Source organism: Oculina patagonica, chromosome 14 (assembly GCF_052425735.1).
Source record: "Oculina patagonica isolate OP01 chromosome 14, crgOcupat, whole genome shotgun sequence".
Lineage (NCBI taxonomy): Eukaryota > Metazoa > Cnidaria > Anthozoa > Scleractinia > Oculinidae > Oculina > Oculina patagonica.
This window is the reverse complement of record NC_135771.1, coordinates 17,310,541-17,335,122: the sequence shown is the minus strand read 5'-3', so window position 1 is coordinate 17,335,122 and position 24,582 is coordinate 17,310,541. Positions and strand designations below refer to the sequence as shown.

Genomic DNA, 24,582 nt, shown 5'->3' with positions numbered 1-24,582 from the left:
CTAATAGTATACAGCCTCATAACTTAAGTAGGAAGGCCTTCACTCTAATGCCAATAAATTTCTTTAAAAGATAATGTCTGGGAAGTTTTTTGTGTTGATTTTAAGGTACCGAATCAACTTACTGTATCTTCTGTTGTATTTGCTGTATTATTGAAATGTTCCTTTATTGTTGTGTGTGGCTATTTTTCTAAATTCGAATAAAACCCGTTACACAGTTTCTTTAACGGGGTAAACTTAGAAAGAAAAAAGGTTGGGACTCTAAAAGGTGGTTGTTGGTGTCAATAACTATCAGGGTTTTGGGCAGGAAATGGACTGAGGATTTTTATTGGAGCCGAAAGAAGTGGCTTGTTAGATGGCGGGGTTTGGCAGTCCTTATTGCAAAATTTACGCAGGAAACCAACTGGTATTATAGGAATACAGAGAACATTTTAACAACGAGAACAAAATCTACGCGTAATAAATTAACGCGAATTTTCAAAAAGTTATGTTTACATGCATTAAATTAACGTGAATTTCCGTGTGGTGCACGTTTACACTAATTCACGCGAATTTGATGCTTTATGCGTAATGCGCTTTTCACGAGACAGACAACGTCCAACAACAGAATACCGGAAAATGGGAAGACAAAAACGCGATGGACATTTAGCACAAGAAAGTAGAAGTGAGGCAGAACTGTTTCTCCATTTATCCTTGGGGGTGACAAACGTTACAAAAAAAATCGGTTAATATATATTGATTTTAGCTTTGCTGGTAGAGCGGTATTCACTTGAGTGTCGAAAGTAAATTGCGTTTGCTTTGGTTTTGCATTTCAACGCTCAGTGATTGGCTTAAAATTCTCGCGCCACTTTCTCAGCCAATCAGAACTAAAACCAAAACCAATCGTGACTCGCTCGCGCACGTTTTCCCGCGCTTCGTGCCAGCTACATGTATTTGCTTCGAGTTTTGATTGGTTTACTGGATTGTCTGTGTCCTTTGTGATTGGCCGGAGTAATTACCTTGGTTTTGGTTTTACGACACTCAATTGAAAACTGCTCTAATAAAGGATATAAAGGGAAAAGACAATGCTTAAAAATAGTGTGAGTTAAATATCAGTGATGTAAATTAAGGTGCATAAAATGAACGCGAATTTTTGAAATTCGCGTTAACAGCATGCATCGTTAATTTCCTATAATAGTTCTTTTTAACGTTGACCAGTTTTGCAGTTCAATAACGAGTAATATTTTGTTCTTGCCTTCTGTTGTAGACCTGAACTACCTGAACCAGACCTCTCTGAGTCACAGTGGTTGTATGGAACACTTACCAAGTAATGTATTAAAATTATCAACTTCTAAAATCTCCTTACAATGTCAGTACATTGCCAAACAAACAGATTGCAAGAATATAGAAACGTCATCGGTTTGGGTTACCGTAAATGATCTAATAAATGCCCGGGACGTCTACTAAATTTTAGGGGTCCTGTGGGGGCGTTACAATAAATAGATATGAGGCGTTTATATGAGAGAGGCGTTTATTTCACCTAAACTGTAACAACGTCAACAAAACAAATAAGACGCGTAGTTTGCGCGCGGAGTAAAGGTGGATTTCCACTGGCGCGTAATTTTTTACGTGCGTGAAAAAATTTAGAGACAATGTATGAACGACTTGGATACGCGTTTACGCAAGTCGTTCATACATTGTCTCTAAATTTTATTACGCACGTAAACGCACGTAAAAAATTTAGCGTCAGTGGAAATCCACCTTAGGATAGAAAACAGAGTTTGTGGGTAGGAGACTAATCTAATCTGCGATATCCGAGTCATGCAAGAAAATACACCGCGTGATTTTTCTCTGTGGAGCGTTTTCCTGGTTTTTGAGGCGATTCTTGGGGGGCGTCTATTAGACACGGGATGTTTTTTAGAGGGGAGCATCTAATACAATTATTAGATACGAGGCGTTTATTTGAGAGTGTGCGTTATTAGATCATTTACTGTATTGTCTTGATTGAGGACCAAATTCTCATAAATGACAGTAAAAGAAAGATTGTTTATCGCTTAGGAGAATTGAGTTTTTGAGCTGGTGACTAAAGGAAAAAGGCATAAATCGCAAGTGTAACATAAGTAACGCATGAAGATCGAAGCCACGTGTAAAGAGCATAGCTAGAGAAACATGGGTATTGAACAACTACTTCATGTAACAGGAAGATTGTGGTCTCAATTTCATGTCACTTTTCGATTAAGTGACGTAAAATCAAAGCAAAGTCATCGCTCTGGCCCGTTATTATGGACACAGACAATCCAGCTAACCAATCAAAACTCAAAGCAATGCAGGAAGCCGGTACAAAGCGCAGGAAAACGGGAAAAATTTTGCTTAAAATTAACATAATAAAATGTCACGCAAATAGTTTGGCTTAATGTCAGACTCGATCCGAGCCACACTTTTTGCGTGACATTGCATATTTTAAAAATAAAAAAAAGACAAGAAATTTAATTTTTTGTTGTCTCTGTATAGTCCTTGAGTGTTGTCTAGGTAATGCTGTACGGAACATAGGATCTATGATTTAAGTGTGTGTTTCTGTTTGCCTATTTAGCAGAGAAGAGGCTGAAGTTCACTTAAAAGATAAAAAAGATGGTACTTTTATGATTAGAGGAAGTGCACGGAGGAAAGGGGAGTGGGCTGTCGCCCTCAAGTAAGGCCCTGTTTACATGATTCCGGAATGACTTTCATTCCGGAACGAAACTCGTTCCGGAATGAAGTTCGTTCTGCATTTACATGACAGAGTCGATCGGTTCAACCAAAGGCATTTTCACGTGCGTGGTTTTCGCGCGAGGTCAAAACAAGATGGCGCGTGTTTCGCGCAAACATGTTTTTGTGCCCATTAATGGCCATATCTGCAATTTTAACGAGTAATTTGACCATAGAGCTGCTTCTTTGGGCTAAACAGTAAATGCTACTACGTTTTTCGCTCTGGATTCAAACTGTGGAGTCCGTATGCGGTTTCGCGAGTTGCGGCTTCATCTCGGAACGAAATTCGTTCTGTGTTTACATGATACCAGAATGAAATGTCATTCCAGAACGAAACTTTCATTCCGGAATGAAAACCGGAATGAACTCATTCCGGAATGACTTGACTTTCGTCTCGGTATCATGTAAACAGATACAGAGAAATGTATGGGGATGGAATGAACTCGTTCCGGAATGAAAGTCATTCCGGAATCATGTAAACAGGCCCTAAGTTGATTTTGCGTGCTGCGTGCGGCGTGCGGCTTGCTGCGTGCGGCTTGATGCGTGCGGCGTACAAGCTGATTATTGGGTGTTTCAGCAGAAACGGACGCTGGTGTTTTTTTAAAGAAGTTGTTTTTGTCCTGACAGGAGCTAATCAAGTTTGCTGGAGAGACCCTTCTTGAAATTAAGCCGGCGTCATCACGCTCTCAATTTAGAAGTGGGGACATAGCCTCTGCGCCGATTCTCATTTGGCTCGTCACGTAATGGTTCCTCCGTACCGTAGCTAAGGTGGGGGGTTGCGTGACAGGCCGGGAGACAAGCTGGCGAAGATGGGGAGGGGGGGGGGGGGGGGGCTTGCAACCAGAAAAAAAAAATTCTGTAATTATTTCCCTCCCTGTTAACCTGTGATAAATTATCTCGTTCATACTCCTAGTCGCATCATGCTACAACAACCGGAGATGAGCTCCAGTTCCAATTCCGAAGACCTAAACCGGGAATTTCGCAAATTTTTTGGTCTAAACTGTTTTGAAATAAGTGGTAGGCAACTTTACCCATGAAGAACGTGATCTTTGAACATTTAACGGAAGCTATATCCTTTATTTTTGAATAAAAATCAAACTTCGGCTATAAATATCGATTTTTTTAAGGCGCACGGAAACAATTTGAAAACGTTGGCTAACGTTTTCAAATTGCAATCCATTTCAATCCGAGCCACCCGCAGCTAATCGCGCTTTTAAACAGTTTTAGTGCTCTAAAATAGCTATTGTTAATAAAAATGGACCATTATTTTTAGGTTTCCTACGACACAAATAACTGAAATATGGGCTGTTTAAAAATCTGTTATAATCCGTGACATAGTCCCATTAAGCTCTGCCAAATCCCAGCATTGGAATCAATTAAACTTATGTTTTATTTTATTTTTATTTTTTAAGGCACAAAGGTTGTGTGATGCACATTGAAGTACTTCGAGGACCAGACGGCTGTTACGGTTTTGCAAAGAATTACACCACGTATCGAACGCTATCTGAGTTGGTGCAATACTATCACTACAACACGCTTCAGGTTCATAATCCGAAACTGGATACAACCCTTATGTTTCCCGTTGGACCTTCTACGACGAGAAAGTCTTAGATCTTTTAGATGAAACTATCTATTTAGTGTCATTTTTGTCAAAGTGACGGAAGCTCTTCCAGGGGGTAAGGGAACTTTGTTGTTCCCCGTGGGGCAATTTCCTTGTTTCGTAGGGGAAAATTCCGTGTTCCCTAGGGTAATTTTCTTGTGGCTTTCTTCTTATTTTGTCCAAGTCAAATTCCTCAAACATAAATTTAGTAGTTTCTTTTTTGTTCCCAATTCCCTACGGTTTCAATCGATCCCCTGTTCCTGCAAATAAACCCCAATGTCCCCTAAAAATGCCTCCATAATGAATGCTTCATGGTTTTCTGTATGTTTTTTAGGGATATTGATTTCTTAGACGAATTCGTGTTATTTTGATACGCTGTGCCTTTTGTTTTGAGAATTGTGGAATTTCTCTCAGAGAAACAAAGCCTTTGTATTTCATGATGATCATTCATCGGATTTTTTTGTTTCTCATATAAGCCACACTAAAAATACTCCCTTAAAATAGAATGGAAGCTTTCTGGACAGATCTTTCCTTATTGATACTTAATGTGTACAGAATTAAATTATGATTGTAATACTTTTATTTGCAATATGGCAGACCGTTAATCAGTTTTTTAGTAGGCTTAGACTTTAAGATTGTGATTCTCAAAAAATAATTCCGGATCTCAAAAAACAATTGGCGTTAAACTGTAAACATAGAATAAATTAGTAATTGTAAATTATTTTTCTTTGCGCAATGGTTTAGAACACATTTATACCAATTAAGATTATAGATTTCTTTTCATTGAGAGAATATTTTTTGTCAGGAAAAATAAATTCAAGATTAAAGTAAAAAGAACATCAAAAAAGGCGATTTGCAAGTTTCTTAGCGTGTGATATGGAAATTACTTCTTTAATTTTTTTAAACTATTATCTCGAAAGTTTAGTCACTTGAAAGATGCGTTAGAATTGAGCATTTTCTTGCTTTTGTTTAGAATAAGCTGTTGTCGGAATAGTTATTTCTCACAGATACGTTTATTAATGACCGCACGTCGGTTAAAATGGCCCAAATAGCGGTTACTTCTAGCAAAAGCATGTATTTAATTACATCATCAAAATAATATAACTTTGTGACTTATTTCCAAAAACCTTGCGGACAGTCATATCTAAACCAGTCAAACCAACCGCTGTCCGAGAAAAGGAGCCCATGTTCCTCTCTTTCCCAGACCCTTCGCCTACCATCCTTTCTCGAGAAGTGAGACTTCATGGTTGTATTGATGCTGTTACTTCCAAGTGTAAGACTAAAAGGTTGAAAGAAAACGTTTACCATTGTTTGCTAGCCAATTGTCTTTGTTGCGACAAGATTAGCTTAGAAAATAATTCTTTGGTACAGTCGAACCTCTCTGTACGGACACCACCATAACATAGACATCGATATATAACGGACAGTTTTCCTGGGTCAGAGTTCAATAATACCACTGTCTATAATACAGACATTTAGCTCAGCCTCTTTGGTGTAATTAAACAGGTTCGACTGTATTCCGTAGCATTAGCAAATAGTAATTAATCTCATTTTGTAATTATGTTAGGCCAGGAATTTTGACGGTAGGTTTTTTTTTCTAATGAAAGATCTCCTCGTCCCTGTGTTTTGATACTTGTTAGTTCAAGTAGAAATCAGGTTACATTGTGGGAGTAAAAATAAATTATTAGTTTTCATATCATCGTTTTGTATTGTTGAATTTGATCTCCTTGCCTGAAATATTACATTGTAGTAGTTAGGCCATCCCAATAAAATGTTTCGTTTCCCATCGCCCGATCGACCCATTTCAGTTTTCGAAATGTAAAAAAAAAATCCAGATTCACTAGTCAAAGAGGCAAATACTTTAATTTACAAGCACATGATCTTGTTTTATTTCAACAATTGGTATGATGTGATGTCCTTGTCTTTAATTAAGTTTTTTCAAAGGCTGTTTCGTGCCAAGTACATTAACGATTATCAGTTCCAACATTCTCCGCAGTGAGATCGACTGAAACAAAATCTTTCGGTTCTGCATCTCCTGGCTTCTTAAATAATCACAAGAGACGGGGCGATGGGAAACGAAACATTTTGTTGGGATGGCCTTATAGTGATGGAAGGCAATCAAAGCATAAAAAGCAATGCGAGTGATTATTTTGCGGAAGAAATTCAGTAGTTTTGCAAGCGGTTTTGTGACACCATGATTCACAAATAGTGTTATTGTCCCCAATTACCGCTTTTCTGCACCAAAATAATACCACTGCTCTTGACAAAATGAAAACCTTCCTTTCACTAGTGTTTTCAGCTAGTTTTGACAGTTTTATATTTTGTACAAAGAGTTCGTGTTTTTGCAAGTTGTTAAAATGACGCATGGAGGTGAAGATATTTTTTTTACTGTCTTCAAGTTTGGCTTGTGATCAATTTATCAAGGATGATAAGAGTTTTAAATCATAAATTGTTTTTTTTTTTTTAGCGTGTCTAGTTGAAAAAAAAAGTTTACTTCAGAAACGAATTATTTGTCTGAATTTAATGCGCATATAGTTTATTTTTTCCACTCGCACGTTGCATGCCGTAAAAGAGCCGGAAATTTGGGGGGTGGGTGCGCGCTAATAAAAGCCTTCGGGACTGGGAGTCAATGGGTTAATGCATCGCAAATCGCTTTCAATATTATCATTTCCCCTACTCGTACCCCATGCAAAATAGCCGGTATCGCGATACGAAGAGACCTTTGATTTTTTATTTCACCTGTAAAAGGTAAAACACATTTCCATGCGGACCGCCATTTCAACCCAGCCTCAGACCAGTGAAAGACCCTTCGTGTACCGGGGTTTAACTCATTCTCCCTTTGTTTTCTCTTGACGTGTAATATTCTCAGGGACACCCAACGAGAAAATTTTACTAAAGGTGTTGGAACACCGTTTTTATTTTATAAGTGTCACTATTGTGCATTTTAAAGCTTATTTTTAAACGCTAAGAAAAGTGTATCTTTTCGGATACGCTAGCTGAACTTTCAAACTTCAGAAAATTTTAGGGAACGAAATGCATGTAGTGACTCGAATCTACGAGCCGCTATTGCCTTCTCGAAAATCGTAGCTGGCCCTTTTTCGTTTCTTAAACGACATTTTTCTTTCTTTCCGGCCGTGTCCCGAAACTTTGAGCTGTGGAAATTTCACACTTAAATACGAAAATCGTAGGCGATTATAGGTCTTCCGAACAGATATTTACCGAAACGGTCTGTTGGGTGCCCCTGATATTCTGAAAATAGAGTATCTTGATCGAGAAAAATTTTTTTTTTTTTTTTTTTTGTTTTCCTGTCAATTTTTCTCGGAGGGGGAGAGGAGGGAGGGTGTAATTATATTCCAACCAGGACAGTCTCCCAGCCGAGCGACATAAGAAAAACTTATCTCCCAGGTAGCAAGGATTAGCCCTGAGCGAACACATATTTTGTACGACACCTCTGTAACGTTGGCTATCCCTGTAAATAAAAGCCCGTAGGCTTTTATTTTTTGGTAGAGTGATTGGTGTGGGGGAAAGGGCAGCTTGTTCTCGAATAGTCCAGTCCCTGAACTCTCTCTTCGCGCGCCTGGGTTCAGCCCCTATATAGGGCGCGCGGAATAGAGAGTTCAGGGACTGGACTAGTTCTCGAAAGGATGCTTTACGAATTAGATTTAAGCGAAGTTTTTATACGAAACGAAATCCCGGGACGAAATTTTCGCTCATGCCCGGCCGCTCTGAGCCGCCCGGCATTAGACGTTATACGGCAAACGGCAAACGCGAGCTTGCCTTTCATTTTGTTACCTTTTTATCGAATTCTAAAATTAATCCCTCATAAAAATAGGGAAAAAATCCCACATTCACGACAAACACAAACCTACTTATTTCCGCGTACGGACGCCAAACGGCAAACGGCAGAAGTTGAAATAAGTAGGTTTGTGTTTGCGCAAGAGAAAATTCTCTTGGTTTGCGTGATTGTGGGATTTTCTCCCTATTTTTTCAGAATTCGATAAAAAGCTAACAAAATGAAAGGCAAGCTCGCGTTTGTCGTTTGCCGGATAACGACTCTCTCTCTCTCCTCTAATGTTTCATCACGGCACGGTCACGGTGTATTGCGAGGACTGGAACCTAGAAACCGTTCGCGTATAAAAATTAATATTCAAAATTGTCGTCATCACGCTAACACTGAGACACAACGAAAGTGAGAGCCCCCCTGTGTCCAAAGGTGAAAACATTTTGGGTGGTGTACTCTTAAGAGCAAATAATCGTGGCAATAAAAACATTATACCATAAGTACCTTATTGTTTACTGTAAATTCAAACATTTGCACGTTTCTTACTGAATTCGTCAGAATTTGAGTTTCTATTCGTCGATTCGGTTATGCTCGGATAAAATTTTAATTCCACAATCCACAGTCCTAAAGTCCAGGATGCGTCTTTCAAGTTTCCGGAAGCGTCAACTGGTCACGGACATCCAGACGTGTGGTGCGTTTTCATTGGTTCGCCAGCGTCACGTGGCATGCTTGCACCAATCACAGTTCACCACGCAGAAGGCCGGTGAAATCGTATTCATTCACATGGTCGCTTGTCACAGCTTACGAGTTTCATTTGAAGTCTATCTGGAGGTGTAACTGGTTTTAGGTTTGTGTTTTATAAATTATGGCGCTTGGTCGTTTAGTTTTCCTAGCTTTAGTCTCTTGCATATTAGCAGAGGACCCGAAAATCTACTTTGTTGAAAAATTTGAAGGTAAGTTTAGGCTCAAACCACTGTAGCAAGTTGTCGAAATTTTGTCAATTTCGATTGTTCGATCTACTCTTGAAGCAAGCTTATTTTCTGAAATTTTGTTATTTCCAGACCAAAGTTGGCAAGATAGATGGATTGAATCTACTTTCAAGGGGAGCGATGCTGGAAAATTCGTCTGGACGGCTGGAAAATTTTACAACGATGCTGATCTCGATAAAGGTAAAAGTCTTCTGCTTGTAGTCATTTACAATGTAGTAAAAAATCGTGACCGAAATATTGATTTTGGTGTTGTTCAGCTGCAAAGCTGAGCGATTAAAATTGTTAAAAACTACTTCAAACAGTAATCTCTCGCCGGGAAAACAATTTAATAAACAAAATGTATTTTAACAGGTATTCAGACAAGCCAGGATGCGAAATTCTACGGTATTTCAGCGAAGTTTGAAGAATCGTTCTCGAACGAAGACAAAACGCTTGTTATCCAGTTTCAAGTAAAACACGAACAGAGCATTGATTGTGGCGGTGGATATGTCAAAGTAAGGGCTTTTTAAGTGTATTTTCTTGCTAATCTGGCGTTCATTGTTTTGTAAAGAACATGTTTTATTTTGTCTTTCAATTGAATAGTCGGCAGACACATGCAATGAAACTAGGCAACGTTCATCTTTCGCTGAAATTAAAGTTGTTTTCTCATTTTATTTTTGTTCCAAACTTTTCTAGGTTTATGATAGTAAAGTTGATCAGAAAAACATTCATGGAGATACACCATACCACATCATGTTTGGTAAGTTTTGAAAAAAAAATCTGTAAATTTTATATTCTTGAGGGACTTTAAAATTCAGTTGCCTACCTTTATAAATTCTCACGTTTATGCTAATTTACTAACGTGTATTTTTCTGATTTGATTTCTTTGTTCTCTTGTTTAGGCCCTGATATCTGTGGACCTGGTACCAAGAAAGTTCACGTCATCTTCAACTATAAAGGAAAGAACTTACTTACTAAGAAAGACATCAGATGTAAGGTGAGGTGTGACATAAAGGGAAAAAAAATGAAAACCAGAAAAATTAAATTAACTTGAGCACAAAAATTAAAAATGATGAGACATAAGGTGTCTAGGTTTGTCTGAGCTATGAATGAGTGAACATTCTTAAGTAGTGGAAGAGGACAGGGGACTGAACCTCCTGTCTCTTGTGTCTTTTAATTCCTCTTCCCGTATTTTTTACTCCTGTCTCCACCCCTTTCCGTAGCCATTATCTCCTCTTTGTCCCATATCTGTTGCGGTTTACCTCCCTCCACAAAAACCAACACTACTAAATACCAATTTGATTGGGAATCAGCGGGATCATGAAAAGCCACTATGTGGAAGATGCCATCCCATTTATAAAACAAAATATTGCAAAATTTCACTTGTTTTCTACCGATTCCTGCCCTCCCTGCACCAGAAGTATTATGTACTGGCAAACTGACAAGAGGTGTCTTGGTAAGTCTAAGCGAAAAATGTGTGATCACTCCTCAATAAAAAGATCGGCATCAAACTTTCCAAGTCATTGTATTGTGTTCTTGGGTTAAGACACAACTCTTACAGCACTTACCTCTCTGCACAATTGAGTACCAGCAACTTGCTAGGACAACCTGACAAAGTGCTCGAGGGTAACCTGTGATGTACTAGTTAGCATTCCATCAAGGAGGAAGTAGAAATACTACTGATCATGTTACAGTAGTTTTCTGACAAAAACTGCAAAATTTTTTTTTCCAGGATGACGAATTCACACATCTCTACACCCTCATTGTGAAGTCTGATAATACCTATGAAGTGCGCATTGACGGCGAGAAGGTTGAGAGTGGTGAGCTTGAAGCAGACTGGGATTTCTTGCCACCAAAGAAGATCAAGGATCCTGAAGCCAAGAAACCCGAAGACTGGGACGACAAAAAGAAAATCGATGATCCAGAAGACTCTAAACCTGAGGTATTAATGTTAATTAAATGGTTTTGAAAGATTTTTTTCATCATGGAACTTTCCCTTTCACTGCATCTACACTTTCAGAATGCTAAATCCTTTGATGGTGATGAATGAGAGTTTTATTGTAAGCATATTTCTGTTAAGTAGTGAAAGTCCCTGGCAACATTTGAAACGTGTTTGTTGACCTGGGTCTTTTCCCTGTCAAAATCTGCTGCCAAAGACGTCCCATGTCAACAAAGAAAGTTATGTTTTTTTTTGTCTAACAACAAAAAATTATTTTGTCTTGTCGTGGCCTATAACATCTGAATACTGTCTTCTACCATTGACATGATTGATACCCTTCTTGACATTTCTTGAATTATGAAAACGGAGCTTCAAGTCCTTGAGAGTGCAACAAGGAGTACGAAATGTGCACAATTAAGAGACATCTTGTTGGCTAGATTAGGGCAATATGCTTGGCAGATCGATTAACCAAATATGTTTGTACATGAAGATTATGGAAAGGTTCAAACATTTGACTGCATTATATAAGGGACCTTCATGTATTATCATTTTAATAATTATCCTTTATTCTTAATTTTGGAAATGTTCTGCAGGACTGGGACAAGCCTCAGCATATCGCCGATCCCGATGCCAAGAAGCCTGATGATTGGGATGACGAGATTGACGGCGAATGGGAGCCACCCATGATTGACAACCCTGACTACAAGGTTGGTGGAGAAACCCTGTAAGCAAGAATTTTTAATTGCCTCTTGCTGCGTGGGTGTCATTCTAGCATATCTACAGTCAAATGTCGATGTTCCACATACGTTAATTACCTTAGCACCCTTAATTAAGGCCCACACATGCTGCCGCAAGGGGACTAGTTGCAGGGACTGACCGCTTTGGTTTCTGATTGGTTGATTTTTTTTTAATTTGGTTGTAGGGACTAGTCGCACAAACAGTACACACAAGGAGTTAAGCAAAATTTTATGGGACAAGTCCATGCAACTAGTCCTACAAATTCAAACTGGTTTGAAGTCGTGGGACTTGTCACAGGGACCAACCAAAATTTGGTTGCTGCAACTAGATTTTTTTGATGAAAATGGAGAGTTCACACAAAGGTACTTGGTCCCCGGGACTAGACCCCTCATGTGTGGCGACGGTTTTCATTTCTAATAGTGGTCTTTGCTTTACTTTTTCTCTTAGGGAGAATGGAAACCCAAGCAAATCGACAACCCCAACTACAAAGGAGAGTGGGTTCACCCTGAAATTGACAATCCCGAGTATGCACCAGATGTCAAGCTTTACAAGTATGATGACATTGGCTCCATTGGTTTTGATCTTTGGCAGGTAAGCTACACTGTATGTCCATCAAAATGATTTACTTGTAAGGAACAAAAAAACAAGGTCTGATGATGATCGAACAGATCGAAAACGTTTAGCATCAATTTTAGCAGCTTTTACCTTAAGTTTTATTTTTAAAAAAACAAGGATGGCAGGGTTTTGATTTAATATTAAAACCATCCTCAGGCATAGCAAATGAATGATAAACATTACACTGCAAATCCTGGCCTACTCTTGATTCTTCTATACCAGCTTTGTTTGAAAAGTATAACACTCGACCTTGCATGAAGTAGCACCTCAACTTCATGTATTCACCCATTGCAGATAATCCTTTGTAATTAATGTTGACTTCATAAGTAGCCACCTTACTCTCATCGTCATAACAAAGTTCTGTTTCCTTCTTGTTTCAGGTAAAATCAGGAACTATTTTCGACAATATACTTGTAACAGATTCTGTTGAGTATGCTGAAACATTCGCTAAGGAAACTTTTGAGAAGACCAAGGAAGGTGAAAAGAAAATGAAAGATGAGCAAGATGAGAAAGAACGTAAAGAAAGAGAAGAAGAAGAGAAGAAGGCTAAAGAAGAAGAAGACAAAAAGAAAGCTGAGGAGGAGGATGAGGAAGAGGAGGAAGAAGAGGTTGGTTAAGCCCTGATATCCACATACAAATTCTCCTGACTGATCTCCATACATTTTCTTGTAGTATTGTTGGGAGAATTTGTTAAAAGTTCAAAGCAATTTCCCTTTGTTGATCATTTTTAACTCTCATAACCTCTTCTCTTGATAAAGTATTGCTATTGTGGAAAGAAATTTGATTTTGGTCACTCTTGGATCTTAAAGGTTAATGTGTGCTTATTTGACGAATCGGAAACAACCTCCCTTTGAAGATTCTTAAAATTGCAGTCAAATTTTTTTACCTTCATAAAACAGTGAACACCGTAACAATGTTTTAGATTGTGTGGTTCCAAAAAATATATTATATCTCACCCCCCCCCCCCTAGATTAGTAAGAAAATGACCTAATTAAGAATGGAAAGAGGTTCCAGTTAGAAGGAAGATTCAAGTTACATGTATCAAGGCTTGAGTAACAGAATTCAACTGTATTCAGAATGGCCATTTATTATTTTATCAGGTAAAAAGTGAAGTGGTACCAGTAGTAATTGATGTATTATTGTTATCATTATAGGAGGAGGAAGGCAAAGAAACAGAGGAGGAAGCTAAAGAAACAGAAGAGAAAACAGAAGAAGGCGGTGAAGAACCAGAGACTGAAGAAAGTGCAACTGAAGAGGAGGAAGAAGAAACAAAAGCCAAGGATGAGCTTTAATTTAATCAGATGCAGCTAGGCATTTTTAATAAAAGAAAAAGAACTCTATAATGTACACTGCAAGTTATAGTGTGCCCTGGTTTAGGTGGTGTATCAAAATTGCTTGTGTCTCGAAGTCTGCTGAAAATCGAGGCTTTTTCCCAGAAGATGCATTTTTTAGCCTGTTTTAAAGTAAAACTTGTGGAAGCATCGGATCCTTATAACGGTAACTATATTGTACTCTATCTGCTCTCTGAACACCAATAATTATTATTTTATTTTCTCTAGTGAGAGAAGGCCTCTCCTTGTTGTTGTTCACGAGTGTTTGTATCGTCTTGGTTTAGTCACTAGTACTAATTTAATTTCATGTTTAATAAAAAAATAAACAACTTATTACATACACTGAGGTGTGCTTGCATGATTTCTCATCAAAATAGCAGCGAACCAACATGCCATAAATAGCGACCTCATCACCTGATGAAGACTAGCAGTATTGCAGTGGAAACGTCGCAATCAACACCTCAAAGTAATTCTTTCGTGAGACAAATGAATAAATGTTCATTCCTATCTTACACCACGATGAACAATATTATACACATCTTTGAAAACATATTTGTGAGGGCACTTTTGTCACATGGTTCTGTCTTGTTCAAAGTGGTGTGTTTATAAACCACTCACAAAAGCTGCACAGTTACACAAAAGTTTTAAACACACAGGCCTGTGAGAGAGAAGAGGACTTGTCCCAAGTTCCCGCTTTTGGCCACGCCCTTTATACCTGCCTGTTATTTGCAATTTTGCAGTGCATACAGTCAACTCTCGTTATAGCGGACACGCTTGGGACTTCGTTTAGTGTCCGTAATAGCGAGAGTCCGTAATAGCGGGGTGTGAGGAAAAAAATGGCGTTAACGTAGGTTAAATAGTATGGACTATGACGAGCTTATCAACAGTCGTGAAAAGACTCAGTAGTCGTTAGATATGGAGAATGACAATGGTCGAGGGTTTGATCTCTCAAAAGGAGTCGTCTGAAAAAAAAGGGCGCAAGCTGAAGTGAAAAAGCAAAGTCTGGTGTACAGCTACTGAAGCAATTGATGCAAAAATAATTATTGCAAAAGACTTCTGCAATAATGTTATGTGAGAAGTTCATGGTATCCGCTTTATCGAGAGTCAAAACAATAAAATTGTTCTTTTGGTACCACGAAAGTGTCCGTAATTCCGTAATAGCGAGAGTCCGTAATAGTGGGAGTCATTTCCAGTAAAACCTCTATAACTTTCGCCGGGGATCTGAATTTTGTCCGTCATATCGAGCGTCCGTAATAGCGGGGTGTCCGCAAGGCGAGAGTTGACTGTATTTTGGTTCGTTTTCTTGTATAAGTTTCTTGAATCAAACCTGGTTTAAACAGGCCAAGCCTTAAAAAACCATGTCTTGGAAATGTCCCTTGAACATTAAACAGGTCACATATGCTTTGGTCTCCTGATGATGCCTGAACAAGTTAAAGCGACACTGTGATGAGCTTCACTTCAAAAATATTGGTAGCGACGCGTAAACAATCGACCTCATCGCCTGATGAAGACTAGCAGTATTGCAGTCGAAACGTCGCGATCAACATCTCAAAGCGATTCTATCGTGAGACAAACGAATAAACGTTCATTACCTATCTTACACCACGATGAACAATATTCACATCTTTAATGACAAAAATTCAAGAGTTGAAAGATGTATGGAAACCTACTAATCATGGTCCAGTTTTGTTACTATGCCAGTCTAGTGTGATGTCATCAGGATCTTTAGATTGAAAAAGGTCAAAACCTGAAATAATCAGGCTAATTTTTTCAAGTTTTGCTTGGAAAATACAGCTAAAAACTATTAATGATGGCAATTACTTTTAATTATATCTTCATCTTGAAGTTCTAGCTGCATTTCACGCACAAGCAGGAGTACCTGGAGCTTCACCAATTTTGGTACTTTTTACCGAAAAGCAGAAAAATCCGTGACTTTGCAATGACCAAGATCATCAAATGAATACATTCTGCTTTCTTATACCTGCTCAATGATCTTTTGAACCAATCTTATTTCCAGAGCCCTTTCTCCTGCTTTGCATTGATCAGATGAACCAGCAATGGGCTCTTTGCAACTTCGATCACATGGTACAATATCTGCCATGCTGGAGGGCTAGCTACGCTCTGGGACCTTCAAAACAAAGGAAAGGCGAGCATGACTGGTTGAAGTCGCTTTGTTTTGGGTACCCCAGGACATAGCTTGCCCTCCAGCGAGGTGTCATTTTGTGCCCTGTGACTGTTCGCTGCAATGGCCCATTCTGGGGAATGTTCAATGACTGTTAATCACTGTCTGTTAATGCAATGATCTTGAGCATGCGCACTAGTTTTAAAAGGTTACTTTTCTTATATTTTGATCTAATGGTCACTAATAAGCCAGCCAGTGCATTTTTATTTAGAGTAATCACTAATTCTCAGAATCCTTATTGACAATGTCAGTCACAGCCTCGACAAATTTAAAATAGTTGTACTTAATATCATATTCCATATCGTACCAGAAATTTATGGCAATGCACCCATGAGATTGCTGAACGTGATGAAACCACAGGGATGGCAAATAAAGCATTTCCCCTGCCTTCACTGTGCAAGTAACAGGGTTAGCTTTTGCATATTTTGGATATTTTTTAAGATCTGGATTCAGTGGATCAATAGCAATCCAAGGAACTTTGGGCAATGGTGAAAGTTCTGTAAAGTGTTCAGGAATTTCATCAACAATTTCAAAATCTCCATATTCTGTAGCTTTAAACCTTGCTGGAGTGTAAAGTTCGTAAGGAATCAATGGCAGATCACTTGGTGGTAGAAGTGTGAATACTTTCTTTCCTGAGATCACACAATACAAGTTTTCATAATGATCTTTGTGCATGGAGGTGATAGCTCTTTTATCACCCATCCAAAAATTCACTGCATCCGGCTTTTTACCAAATGCTTCAGTTGCCCACGGTATATCAGAAGCTGCTTCATCGCACAATTCTTGAAACTCGTCTGTTAAGTTAGAATTTTGTTTTTGCACATAAAAAATCCCTTTTTCTGCGACTCTCCCATCGAGAATGTCTAAAAATTTGGAAAACGTCATCTCTCTTTCCTCTGGCATGACAAATTTGCTTCCAACTACTCCGTCCGCGTATCCATTTGGTGTCACAGCAACAGTTACTGTTCTGTGTCCGATTTTCTCTCTCAAATAATCGCCATTCCATTTTTCAAGGGCTGGCCAATGATTGAACGCGTTCTTGATGATAACAGGAACATTTGGGTTCACCCAGTTTCTTAAAAATTCCAAAGGACTTGGCGGTTTTTCAAGCTTTGGCACTTCTGAACTAAGATAAAGTTCTCTTGCTTCAAGTGATAAGTTTTCTAGCGCATCTGATAAGGTATTTACGGAGGCCATAGCGATAGAAAAGTGCTAAACAAAATCTCAACCTTCGTCCGCCATGTTTTTTTAAGCTCGGCTGCTAAGCTTTCTTTTTCGTTCCCAGGAATTCTCTACTTCATCCTCCCTGAGTTCCCTCTCCAACTTCCACCCCGAGCTCGAAGCTGCCTTCTATATTTTGCTACATTTAAAATGCTTCTTATTCTTTCTGAGCAACAAAAGGAGCACTTGAAGTTCCTCACATCTTTGGAGTTCGATGTAGTCCTCGAGTTTGCTAGGATCTCCCTGGATTCCATTCTAAAAGGCTCTTCAAATCCGAAAATCTTCCAAGCGGCCGCTCAAAAACTTGGCGTTGAAGTCGACACGGTCAAGAATGGAATAAGCGGCTTGCAGCACGTTTTAACAGAAAGCTCTCGCTTGATGATTGGTGAAATTGATTTTCAGGATTCTGTCATGACTTTAGGCTTCTCCGAAGATGTGATCGGGGCATTGTTGAAGATGTATTTGGAAAATCGAAAGGAAATTAGGAACATATTGGGAGAGATGAGCTTTGGAACACCGCATTACCATGATTTAGAGTGGAGATTCGATGTGGAGTTAGCCAGCAGATCTCTACAGCATCAAACGAATCCTGTGATTATTATGAGGCTGCATACAAAGGAAGGAGAGAAGAAATGTGCAGATATTCTACAAACTGATCCTGTAAATTTGGTTCATCTCACCTCTGAGCTGGAGAATGCCATGCAAGAAATGAAGACTGCACATTGTCGAAGAATTGTTAGGAATATCAAGTGAAGCATTGATATCAAGTGAACATTCCAAATAGGACCCTGTCTAAGTAATGTACCAATCAATTAGTCGAAACTTCAATGCCCCCCCCCCAGGGGGGTACTCCGGATTGTAAATGACGGGGATGATCGAATGGAGGCAAAACTCAGGACCCAAAAAAATCCCTAAGTCTTCTGACATTACCCAAAAAAATCCCTGGACCAAAAATAACCCCCCAAAAATTTCCTTGTCAAACTACCCCTAAATTGCCAGGAGGGGCAATAATATAACACAAAGAAAACCATAAAAAATTGAACTCTCGTGTTTGTTTATTCATCATATTATAAATACGCTAAGGTCGCGCCAAGTCACTTAAGTTCGTTTTTAATACCCAAAAAAAATCCCCTATTTAAATCAAGTCACCCAAAAAATTACTTGCCAAATTTTCCAACCCAAAAAAATCCCGGATTCGAAAATTTCAAACCCAAAAAAATCCTTCAATCATCCCTGTCATTTACAAGCGGGAGTACCCCCTGCCCCCCCCCCCCCCCTTAAACTTTTAAAGTTTTGGTTGTTTGAATTCCCACCACAACAACCAACAAAGTTATCAAATTCCCACCCCCCTGGGCACAATGATGAGTCAAATTCCCGGGGTGTGCAAGGGGGTGGATGTTGAAGTTTTGATTTGATCGGCGCATAAACGCACTAATTCTTCACTACACTTGAATCATTATTTTACATAATATTAGATATAAGAGATTTAACCCCAAAAAATATTAGAACAATATTGTTCAACACAGTTCCATGTATTCAATTGTATCTGATTGGTTATTGGTTGGAGGGATAGGGAGTGGGAGTCTGCGAGAGGAGGGGACAGGAACTGTACCATTTTTGTCCCCAGTGCTACCTACCCTTCTTAGCCTGTGAGGCCTTTGCAAGCGGAAGAGGTGTCTCTGGAGACACATGATTTGATTGGCCAAACTTTAACAAAGGGAATTAAAGTCAAGCCAATTAAATCTTTTTAGATTCCCTTGTAGCAAAGGATTTAAAACATTTGATTTGATTCATTAAAATTTAGCCAATCAAATCATGTGTCCCCATTGCCACCTTTTCCAGATGTAAAGACCCTGCTGGCCAAGAGGGAAAGGTGGAGCTGGGGATAAGAATGGCGCTCTGTAAGAGGTGGAAGAGTAGAGGTTGGGATGTTGGCACACAAATCTTTGTACTGTGACATCAGTAATAACAGAAGTCTTTCTAGCAAATCTCAAATGCCCCTTGTGGATTGAATGTGCAAAGCTATAAGAAGGGTGTCTGTTTAGGTAGGCTAAATGGAACCTTAGGACTGTATATTACATTACTACCATAGTAATGCCCCCTTATGGGAGGTGTTCCCTGTTGATTCCAAATTTAGAGCTTGTGTGGACCACTAATTTGAGTACCCCTGTATAACAGTGGCCCCTTACGGAAACTTTCTCAAGGTACTATTAAAAATAGTAACAAGAACTGTGAATAGATATGTATGGACAACTTACAATAGTTAGCAACTAAAACTCTGTTGAAAGAAAACATGTCATGAAGGATTATATTAGGTTTTTATTAAAATGTTGAGGGAAAATTCAGAATTATAACATAACCCCACCCCTCTCCCAACTGTGACCATTTTTATTCTGTTTTGGTTTATTATTACCTTACCTCTGCCATTTATTTTTTTTTTTTTGTAACAAAATGTAATAAAGGAACATGCAGTAGCATAATTTCATAAATTAGCATCATTTACAGTGCGACGCGCCTTACCGTGGCCACCCAACAAACTTTTTTTACAAGTGTCATATTGTAATATTTTACGTTTTCACTGCATTTTGTTGATAAACACGATGTAACAAGTACCTATTTGATCGTATTCAACTTTGCAACTAGGCGTGTTCGTCCAACACTGAATAATAATAATACGAGAGCACACTTGTAAAAAAGTTTGTTGGGTGGCCATGGTAAGGCGGGTCGCACTGTAATATTTTGGGCTACTTACCATTGGGGCAAAAAATACTGGAAACTGTGATGCAATATGGTTGAAGGAAGTTTTCAGGAAATACTCTGAGCTTCTCTTTTGTAGTTGGAATGAAAATTCAGTTATTACTGGTAATGCATCATGATCATTAGCTTAAATCCAGTCCTTGAGACTCTGAATCAAGCAGTGAGTCGGGGTTTGAATTCTAGCTGGGATCAATGTGTTGCAGAGGCGGCGGAGCATTTTGGAACGTGGGGGGGGGGGGGGGGCAATGTACTCAAAGCCAAGCACAGACTCCGCCTGAGGGGGCACATCCCCCTACTAAAATTTCCTGAAATATGTTTAACAGTGTCCAGTGTGTCTGTTATCGATTTGTAACAATGCATAACTAGGCAGTTCAGACAATGCTGCTCTATGGACATGCTTTTTGAGTTGTTCTTCAGACATCGGAGGGCAGAAAATGTACGCTCTAAAGTTACCGATGCCACAGGTAATGTCAAATACAATCTTAAGGGATTGCGGACCGCTGCTGAAAGTCCCACACCATATTATCCCGCCATGTACAATCCTGTTAACACGATAAATTTTGTCTTGACAAACCAATTTTATGCATTCATTCGACACTGAAATCTGGAGGGGCTGAGCCCCCCAAATTTTTTGTTTGGGGGGCTACAACCCCCTCTGCTCTGCAGTCTATGTGTTGAGGTACTTAGACAAGACACGCTTTCATGGTGCCTGTCTTCATGCAGTTACCTGTGAATTGCCCAGGCAACAACAAAAATACTGCGATGGACTAGCATCCCATCCTGGAGAGTATGTACTCTGATATGCCACTTAGGCCCATAGTCAGACCAAAACCTTTACTCATTGGTTATCACTGGTTAGTGACTTTAGCCTGTTCCAGGCTCCCGGTCAGTGGAGCGAAAGGAGCGATGGCGCATGATAGAAAGACAGTGAGTGAGATAAAAAAGAGGGCCTTTTTTCTCGGCTAACCTGCGATCAGGCTTTCTTTTTTTTTTTTTTTTTTGCACCGTTGACCCCTCTGCCACGAGAAAAATAACGCCTGATCGCAGGTTATTTTTCTCCCTCTGCCTTTTTTCTCTCTCCCAGCTCTCCCTCTTCCCCGCATTGCTCCACTGACCTAAAGCCCGGTACAGGCTACAGTAACTCTACTAGTTTTCATCTAAACAAATCAAGCATCATAGTACACAGTACAACAAGTCTAATAATTTATTGGAAAAAAAAACTATAATTATTTTGATCAATAAATGTGCTGTAGACGATGAGTGTCTTTAGTAGCAGCAGCTAAAAGTAAAAAATTCTCAGCAAAAATAATTTCATTAATAATTTTGTCTTTGTCCATCAGTTATTACAAACCTGACGCTAATGATAACCTTTATCATTCTGACCTAGGGAGAGTTGGGACTGAACTACAGAAATTAACACACACTTAGACCTCATGATTTCTCTCAAATTTAACTCCCAAGTGCTCTGCTGGCTTTTTGAAGAGTTTTAGGCCTGTGAGCATCACTTTTCAAGGAGGTGGGTGGCTTATCGGATCCTCCAGAGACGATTTTTAAGATAACAACCCTCAAAAATGCTTTCTCCCTTGGTAACGTTATCTGTATTTTGACAGCACCTTTAGAAATGTTAACATTTCATAATGACAGTGTTTGGCTGTTACCTGGCTAGCCTAGCAAGTTCCCTTTTCAGTTGCTAGATGAGCCTTGATCTTATCAGAAAAGGGTAGTTGTGTGATTTATATAGCTATAAGAAGGAATGTTAAAATTTGTTGTCTATTTCACCCTAAAAGTGCTTCAGCCTGAATTTTTTACATTTTGTGCATTTTTAAATTTTTTTCTTGTTTTTCTTCTGTACAGTTTTTTTAGGACGTAATGGGTAGCCTTATATCTTTATGTAGATATGCTAGATTTATTCCCTACAGATTAATTTAGGAGTGGGCAAAATGTTTTTAGGCCCAGGCAGGCCTGAGGGCCTATTACACACCTGGCTGTAGTTATAAGTGCCTTGCACTCATTTTTTTTTATGAAGAAAGATAAACTGCTTTCTGTGGGCTGATGATCAATACAATCTGTTACAAGCACTAAGTTAGCCTTAATGACAGTCAAGAGGAGCTGATTGGTACGTGCCACTAAGCTCACTCATTTCTCGGCAGCGGTTTTTCTTCTGCAATCCACCACCTCAAGCATTCTTTTGTTAACATCAACAGTTTTCAGATTTTACAAATTGGCAAGCTTTCTTTTTCTTGGTAAGAAATTATATATTTTAAGGGGGTCTAACTACCTTGTTCCCTTCCAAAGCTAGGTTATATTTTGTCTAAAACGTTTTTTCCTACACAGTAATAATTTATTTTGTTATTATGAAGCAATTCAAGACTCATATGAATGAGCATGCCAGACCACTGACCACCTAACAACAAAATAATGCAAGCTGGTCATTTAAGGTAATTCCCTGGAAATAGAACTGATCATAGATTTCCAACCAAACTTTGCCAGTTGGTTGCTTACCTTAAGGGAAGTTAAATTTTGAAATAAAAAAGGGGGGTCACCGTATTTGTTTAGGAGCAGGAAGACCTTGTATTTACCATACAATTCCTTATATTTCCTTTGCGAGTACTGCTGAAAGTACACGTTTTCGGTGATAATGTATTATTCTGCCATAGAAATTGATCTGTATTCATTTTATAGAAAGAATTTGATAGCTTCTTTCGAACTAAGAGAAAAAAATGATAGGTCACCGAACTCGTTTACGAGAAAACGATGATTTTTCTCTCTCGCGAGCCAAGCCGCATAGAAAAAAGCCGCCATTTTGTTTATGTGCGCGCGCTTATTACGCGTAAAATTCTGCGCAGTAAGGATGCGCAATGCAATACTAAGGAATCACCTTAAAGTTCTATAATGAAAAAGAGGGAACCAGTAACTAGTAAAACAATATCTACGACAATAAGCTGTCCTTGTTAACAAAGTGTACTGGTAAAGTTCCTTAATTTTCAGTAAAAAACCATTCAGTCACTTTCCTCGTCTGATCTATCATCCATCTCCATGCTTGCGTCATTGTCCTCTTTGACCTCTGTGTTAAACTCGAGTGTAAGCTGCTCAAGAGTTTCCCCAAGCATGTGTACACTGAATGTGTCCTCTCGCTGAATGCCTAGGGCCTTATGGAAGTAGCCTATGGCTTCGTGATTATTTCCAAGGAGGCTGTGAACAAAGCCGAGAGCAGAGAAGGTGGAAGCTTTGTTTGGAACAAGAACAAGTGCCTGTTTGTGGTATCTTAGTGCTTCTTGGTACCTCCCCAGCTTGCGGTAAGCATGGCCAAGATTATTGAGGAGGGTCTCCCACGTTTCTGATAGGACCTCCCCACTGGTGATCTGCGCTTTCTGAAGGGCCTCGTTGAAATATTTTTCAGCCAAGATGTAATCTCCATTTTGGAAAGCAATCACACCCATTTCTTGCTTGACAAAAGGATCATCTGGAGAGAGAACTAAAGCCTGTACAAAAAACCTTTCAGCTAGTTTAGCATTGTTGGTTTTTCCATATTCTAGGCCAATGTAAAGAAGCGGCAAGTGGCATCGAGGCATCAGCTTGGATGCTGTGAAGTAGGCGGTCATTGCTTGGTCATGTTCACCCTCTGCGGCAAAGGCGTGGCCAAATGCAAGCCATGCTGGGCCATAAACTCTTTCGAGACTTGTTGCTTTACTAAAATACCTTCGTGCTTGTTCATACTTTTCAATGACGTAGTAATAACAGCCAACAGCATACCAAGCAACCGCCTTGTGCGGATAGTTGTCAACCAATTTGTGTCCCAAAGAGAACAGCTCATTTGTTTTCTTCAACTCCACCAGGCAAGTAATATGAATGGGTAGACAAGCCTCGTGGTATGGATCTGATGTGAGGACAGCTGATGTCATCTTATATGACAGATGATAACTGCAGTTGTAGAAGTGTCGCTCTGCCATACCAGCAACTATATCTAGGTTGTCGTTGAGGCTTTCCAAGCCAGGGGGAAGCTTGGGGTCAATAGGCTTGCAATACTTCTTCATCTTGCTCTCATACAAAAACTTCAACAAATCAACTTCTTCTGGCATACACTGTTCTGAGAAAGGAAGAGAAACCAACAGCTCCCTTTCTTCTTTTTCTGTCAACATGTAATGAGAAACAAGCAGATCAAACGCTTCAAAACAATGCACGTCGTTTCTGAGAGCATCTTTGTAACAATCTGTAGCCAAAGCGCGGTTATCCATAGCTTCATACACAATTCCTTTCAACAAACAAACTGCACTTTCTAATTTCTTGGCGCCGCCGACAAAGCAAACTTCTGTGGGTAGATCCTTGTCTCCGGACTCTTTCTGTTCCATTTCTAGGATTTCTTTGGCTTCTTGCCACTGTTTGCATTCGGCGTGACATTTCGCAGCTAAGTAGCGGCATGCAAGAGTAGTTTGAACAACGCCTCGACTTCTCAGAGCGTGTGCAGCTCTATGGAACTGCCCGGTCAGAAATAGAGTTTGTGCAAACCAGTATACATCCTGGATGTCACCGTTGGACAAGGAAACGGCTTTATCTGCCCAAAATAACGCTGTTTTGTACAAATGCATGTCTATATATTGGCGAACAAGATTACGAAGTTGAGAAATATCAACCTTCCCGCCAGACGCCATCTTGAATTTTGTGGGAATACCGCTTGCAAAAAAGAATGTACCGTTGGCGCAAAATTTATCTTGGGGTGTGGAGTAAGGAA

General features: G+C 39.3%; 5 protein-coding genes across 6 annotated transcripts in view; 3 read left to right on the top strand and 2 right to left on the bottom strand.

The window, feature by feature from the left end:
• Positions 1–6,020, top strand: part of LOC144638611 (phosphatidylinositol 3-kinase regulatory subunit alpha-like) — a 40,274-nt gene extending 34,254 nt beyond the window's left edge. Inside the window, exons 22-24 of one of the 2 annotated variants that reach the window (XM_078497811.1) lie at positions 1,244–1,303; positions 2,570–2,665; positions 4,134–6,020. In XM_078497811.1, coding sequence (XP_078353937.1) covers positions 1,244–1,303; positions 2,570–2,665; positions 4,134–4,332 — 355 coding nt within the window. In that variant the 3' untranslated portion in view covers positions 4,333–6,020. Of the gene's footprint in view, positions 1–1,243; positions 1,304–2,566; positions 2,666–4,133 lie in introns of both variants that reach the window. The other variant, XM_078497809.1, reaches the window with a different exon arrangement.
• LOC144638648 (bifunctional peptidase and (3S)-lysyl hydroxylase Jmjd7-like) lies at positions 801–17,130 on the bottom strand. Its single transcript, XM_078497865.1, has 2 exons — positions 15,187–17,130; positions 801–995 (listed from the first exon to the last, which is right to left on the bottom strand). The coding sequence occupies exon 1, from the start codon at positions 17,070–17,072 to the stop codon at positions 16,095–16,097; it is 978 nt and encodes a 325-aa protein (XP_078353991.1). The 5' UTR covers positions 17,073–17,130; the 3' UTR covers positions 801–995; positions 15,187–16,094.
• LOC144638635 (calreticulin-like) lies at positions 8,885–14,035 on the top strand. Its single transcript, XM_078497843.1, has 10 exons — positions 8,885–9,055; positions 9,164–9,271; positions 9,443–9,585; positions 9,767–9,830; positions 9,973–10,067; positions 10,803–11,012; positions 11,603–11,716; positions 12,195–12,338; positions 12,743–12,970; positions 13,517–14,035. Exons 1-10 carry the CDS (start codon positions 8,968–8,970, stop codon positions 13,652–13,654), a joined length of 1,332 nt encoding a protein of 443 aa, XP_078353969.1. The 5' UTR covers positions 8,885–8,967; the 3' UTR covers positions 13,655–14,035.
• Positions 17,131–17,193: 63 nt separating the features above from the next.
• LOC144638668 (COMM domain-containing protein 2-like) lies at positions 17,194–19,963 on the top strand. Its single transcript, XM_078497888.1, has one exon. It carries the CDS (start codon positions 17,247–17,249, stop codon positions 17,847–17,849), a length of 603 nt encoding a protein of 200 aa, XP_078354014.1. The 5' UTR covers positions 17,194–17,246; the 3' UTR covers positions 17,850–19,963.
• A 596-nt stretch (positions 19,964–20,559) lies between these two features.
• On the bottom strand, positions 20,560–24,502 carry LOC144639125 (cell division cycle protein 16 homolog). The gene has a single exon (XM_078498374.1). It carries the CDS (start codon positions 24,500–24,502, stop codon positions 22,853–22,855), a length of 1,650 nt encoding a protein of 549 aa, XP_078354500.1. The 3' UTR covers positions 20,560–22,852.
• Positions 24,503–24,582: the final 80 nt, after the last annotated feature.

What these genes read in the sequence shown, in the direction of transcription:
- LOC144638635 (XM_078497843.1), top strand. Translation starts at nt 8,968, where the DNA reads ATGGCGCTTGGTCGTTTAGTTTTCCTAGCTTTAGTCTCTTGCATATTA. An exon ending in CTTTGTTGAAAAATTTGAAG is followed by an intron (nt 9,056 to 9,163) that starts GTAAGTTTAGGC and finishes TGTTATTTCCAG; the next exon opens with ACCAAAGTTGGCAAGATAGA. An exon ending in TTGACAACCCTGACTACAAG is followed by an intron (nt 11,717 to 12,194) that starts GTTGGTGGAGAA and finishes TTTTTCTCTTAG; the next exon opens with GGAGAATGGAAACCCAAGCA.
- LOC144638648 (XM_078497865.1), bottom strand. Translation starts at nt 17,072, where the DNA reads ATGGCCTCCGTAAATACCTTATCAGATGCGCTAGAAAACTTATCACTT.
- LOC144638668 (XM_078497888.1), top strand. Translation starts at nt 17,247, where the DNA reads ATGCTTCTTATTCTTTCTGAGCAACAAAAGGAGCACTTGAAGTTCCTC.
- LOC144639125 (XM_078498374.1), bottom strand. Translation starts at nt 24,502, where the DNA reads ATGGCGTCTGGCGGGAAGGTTGATATTTCTCAACTTCGTAATCTTGTT.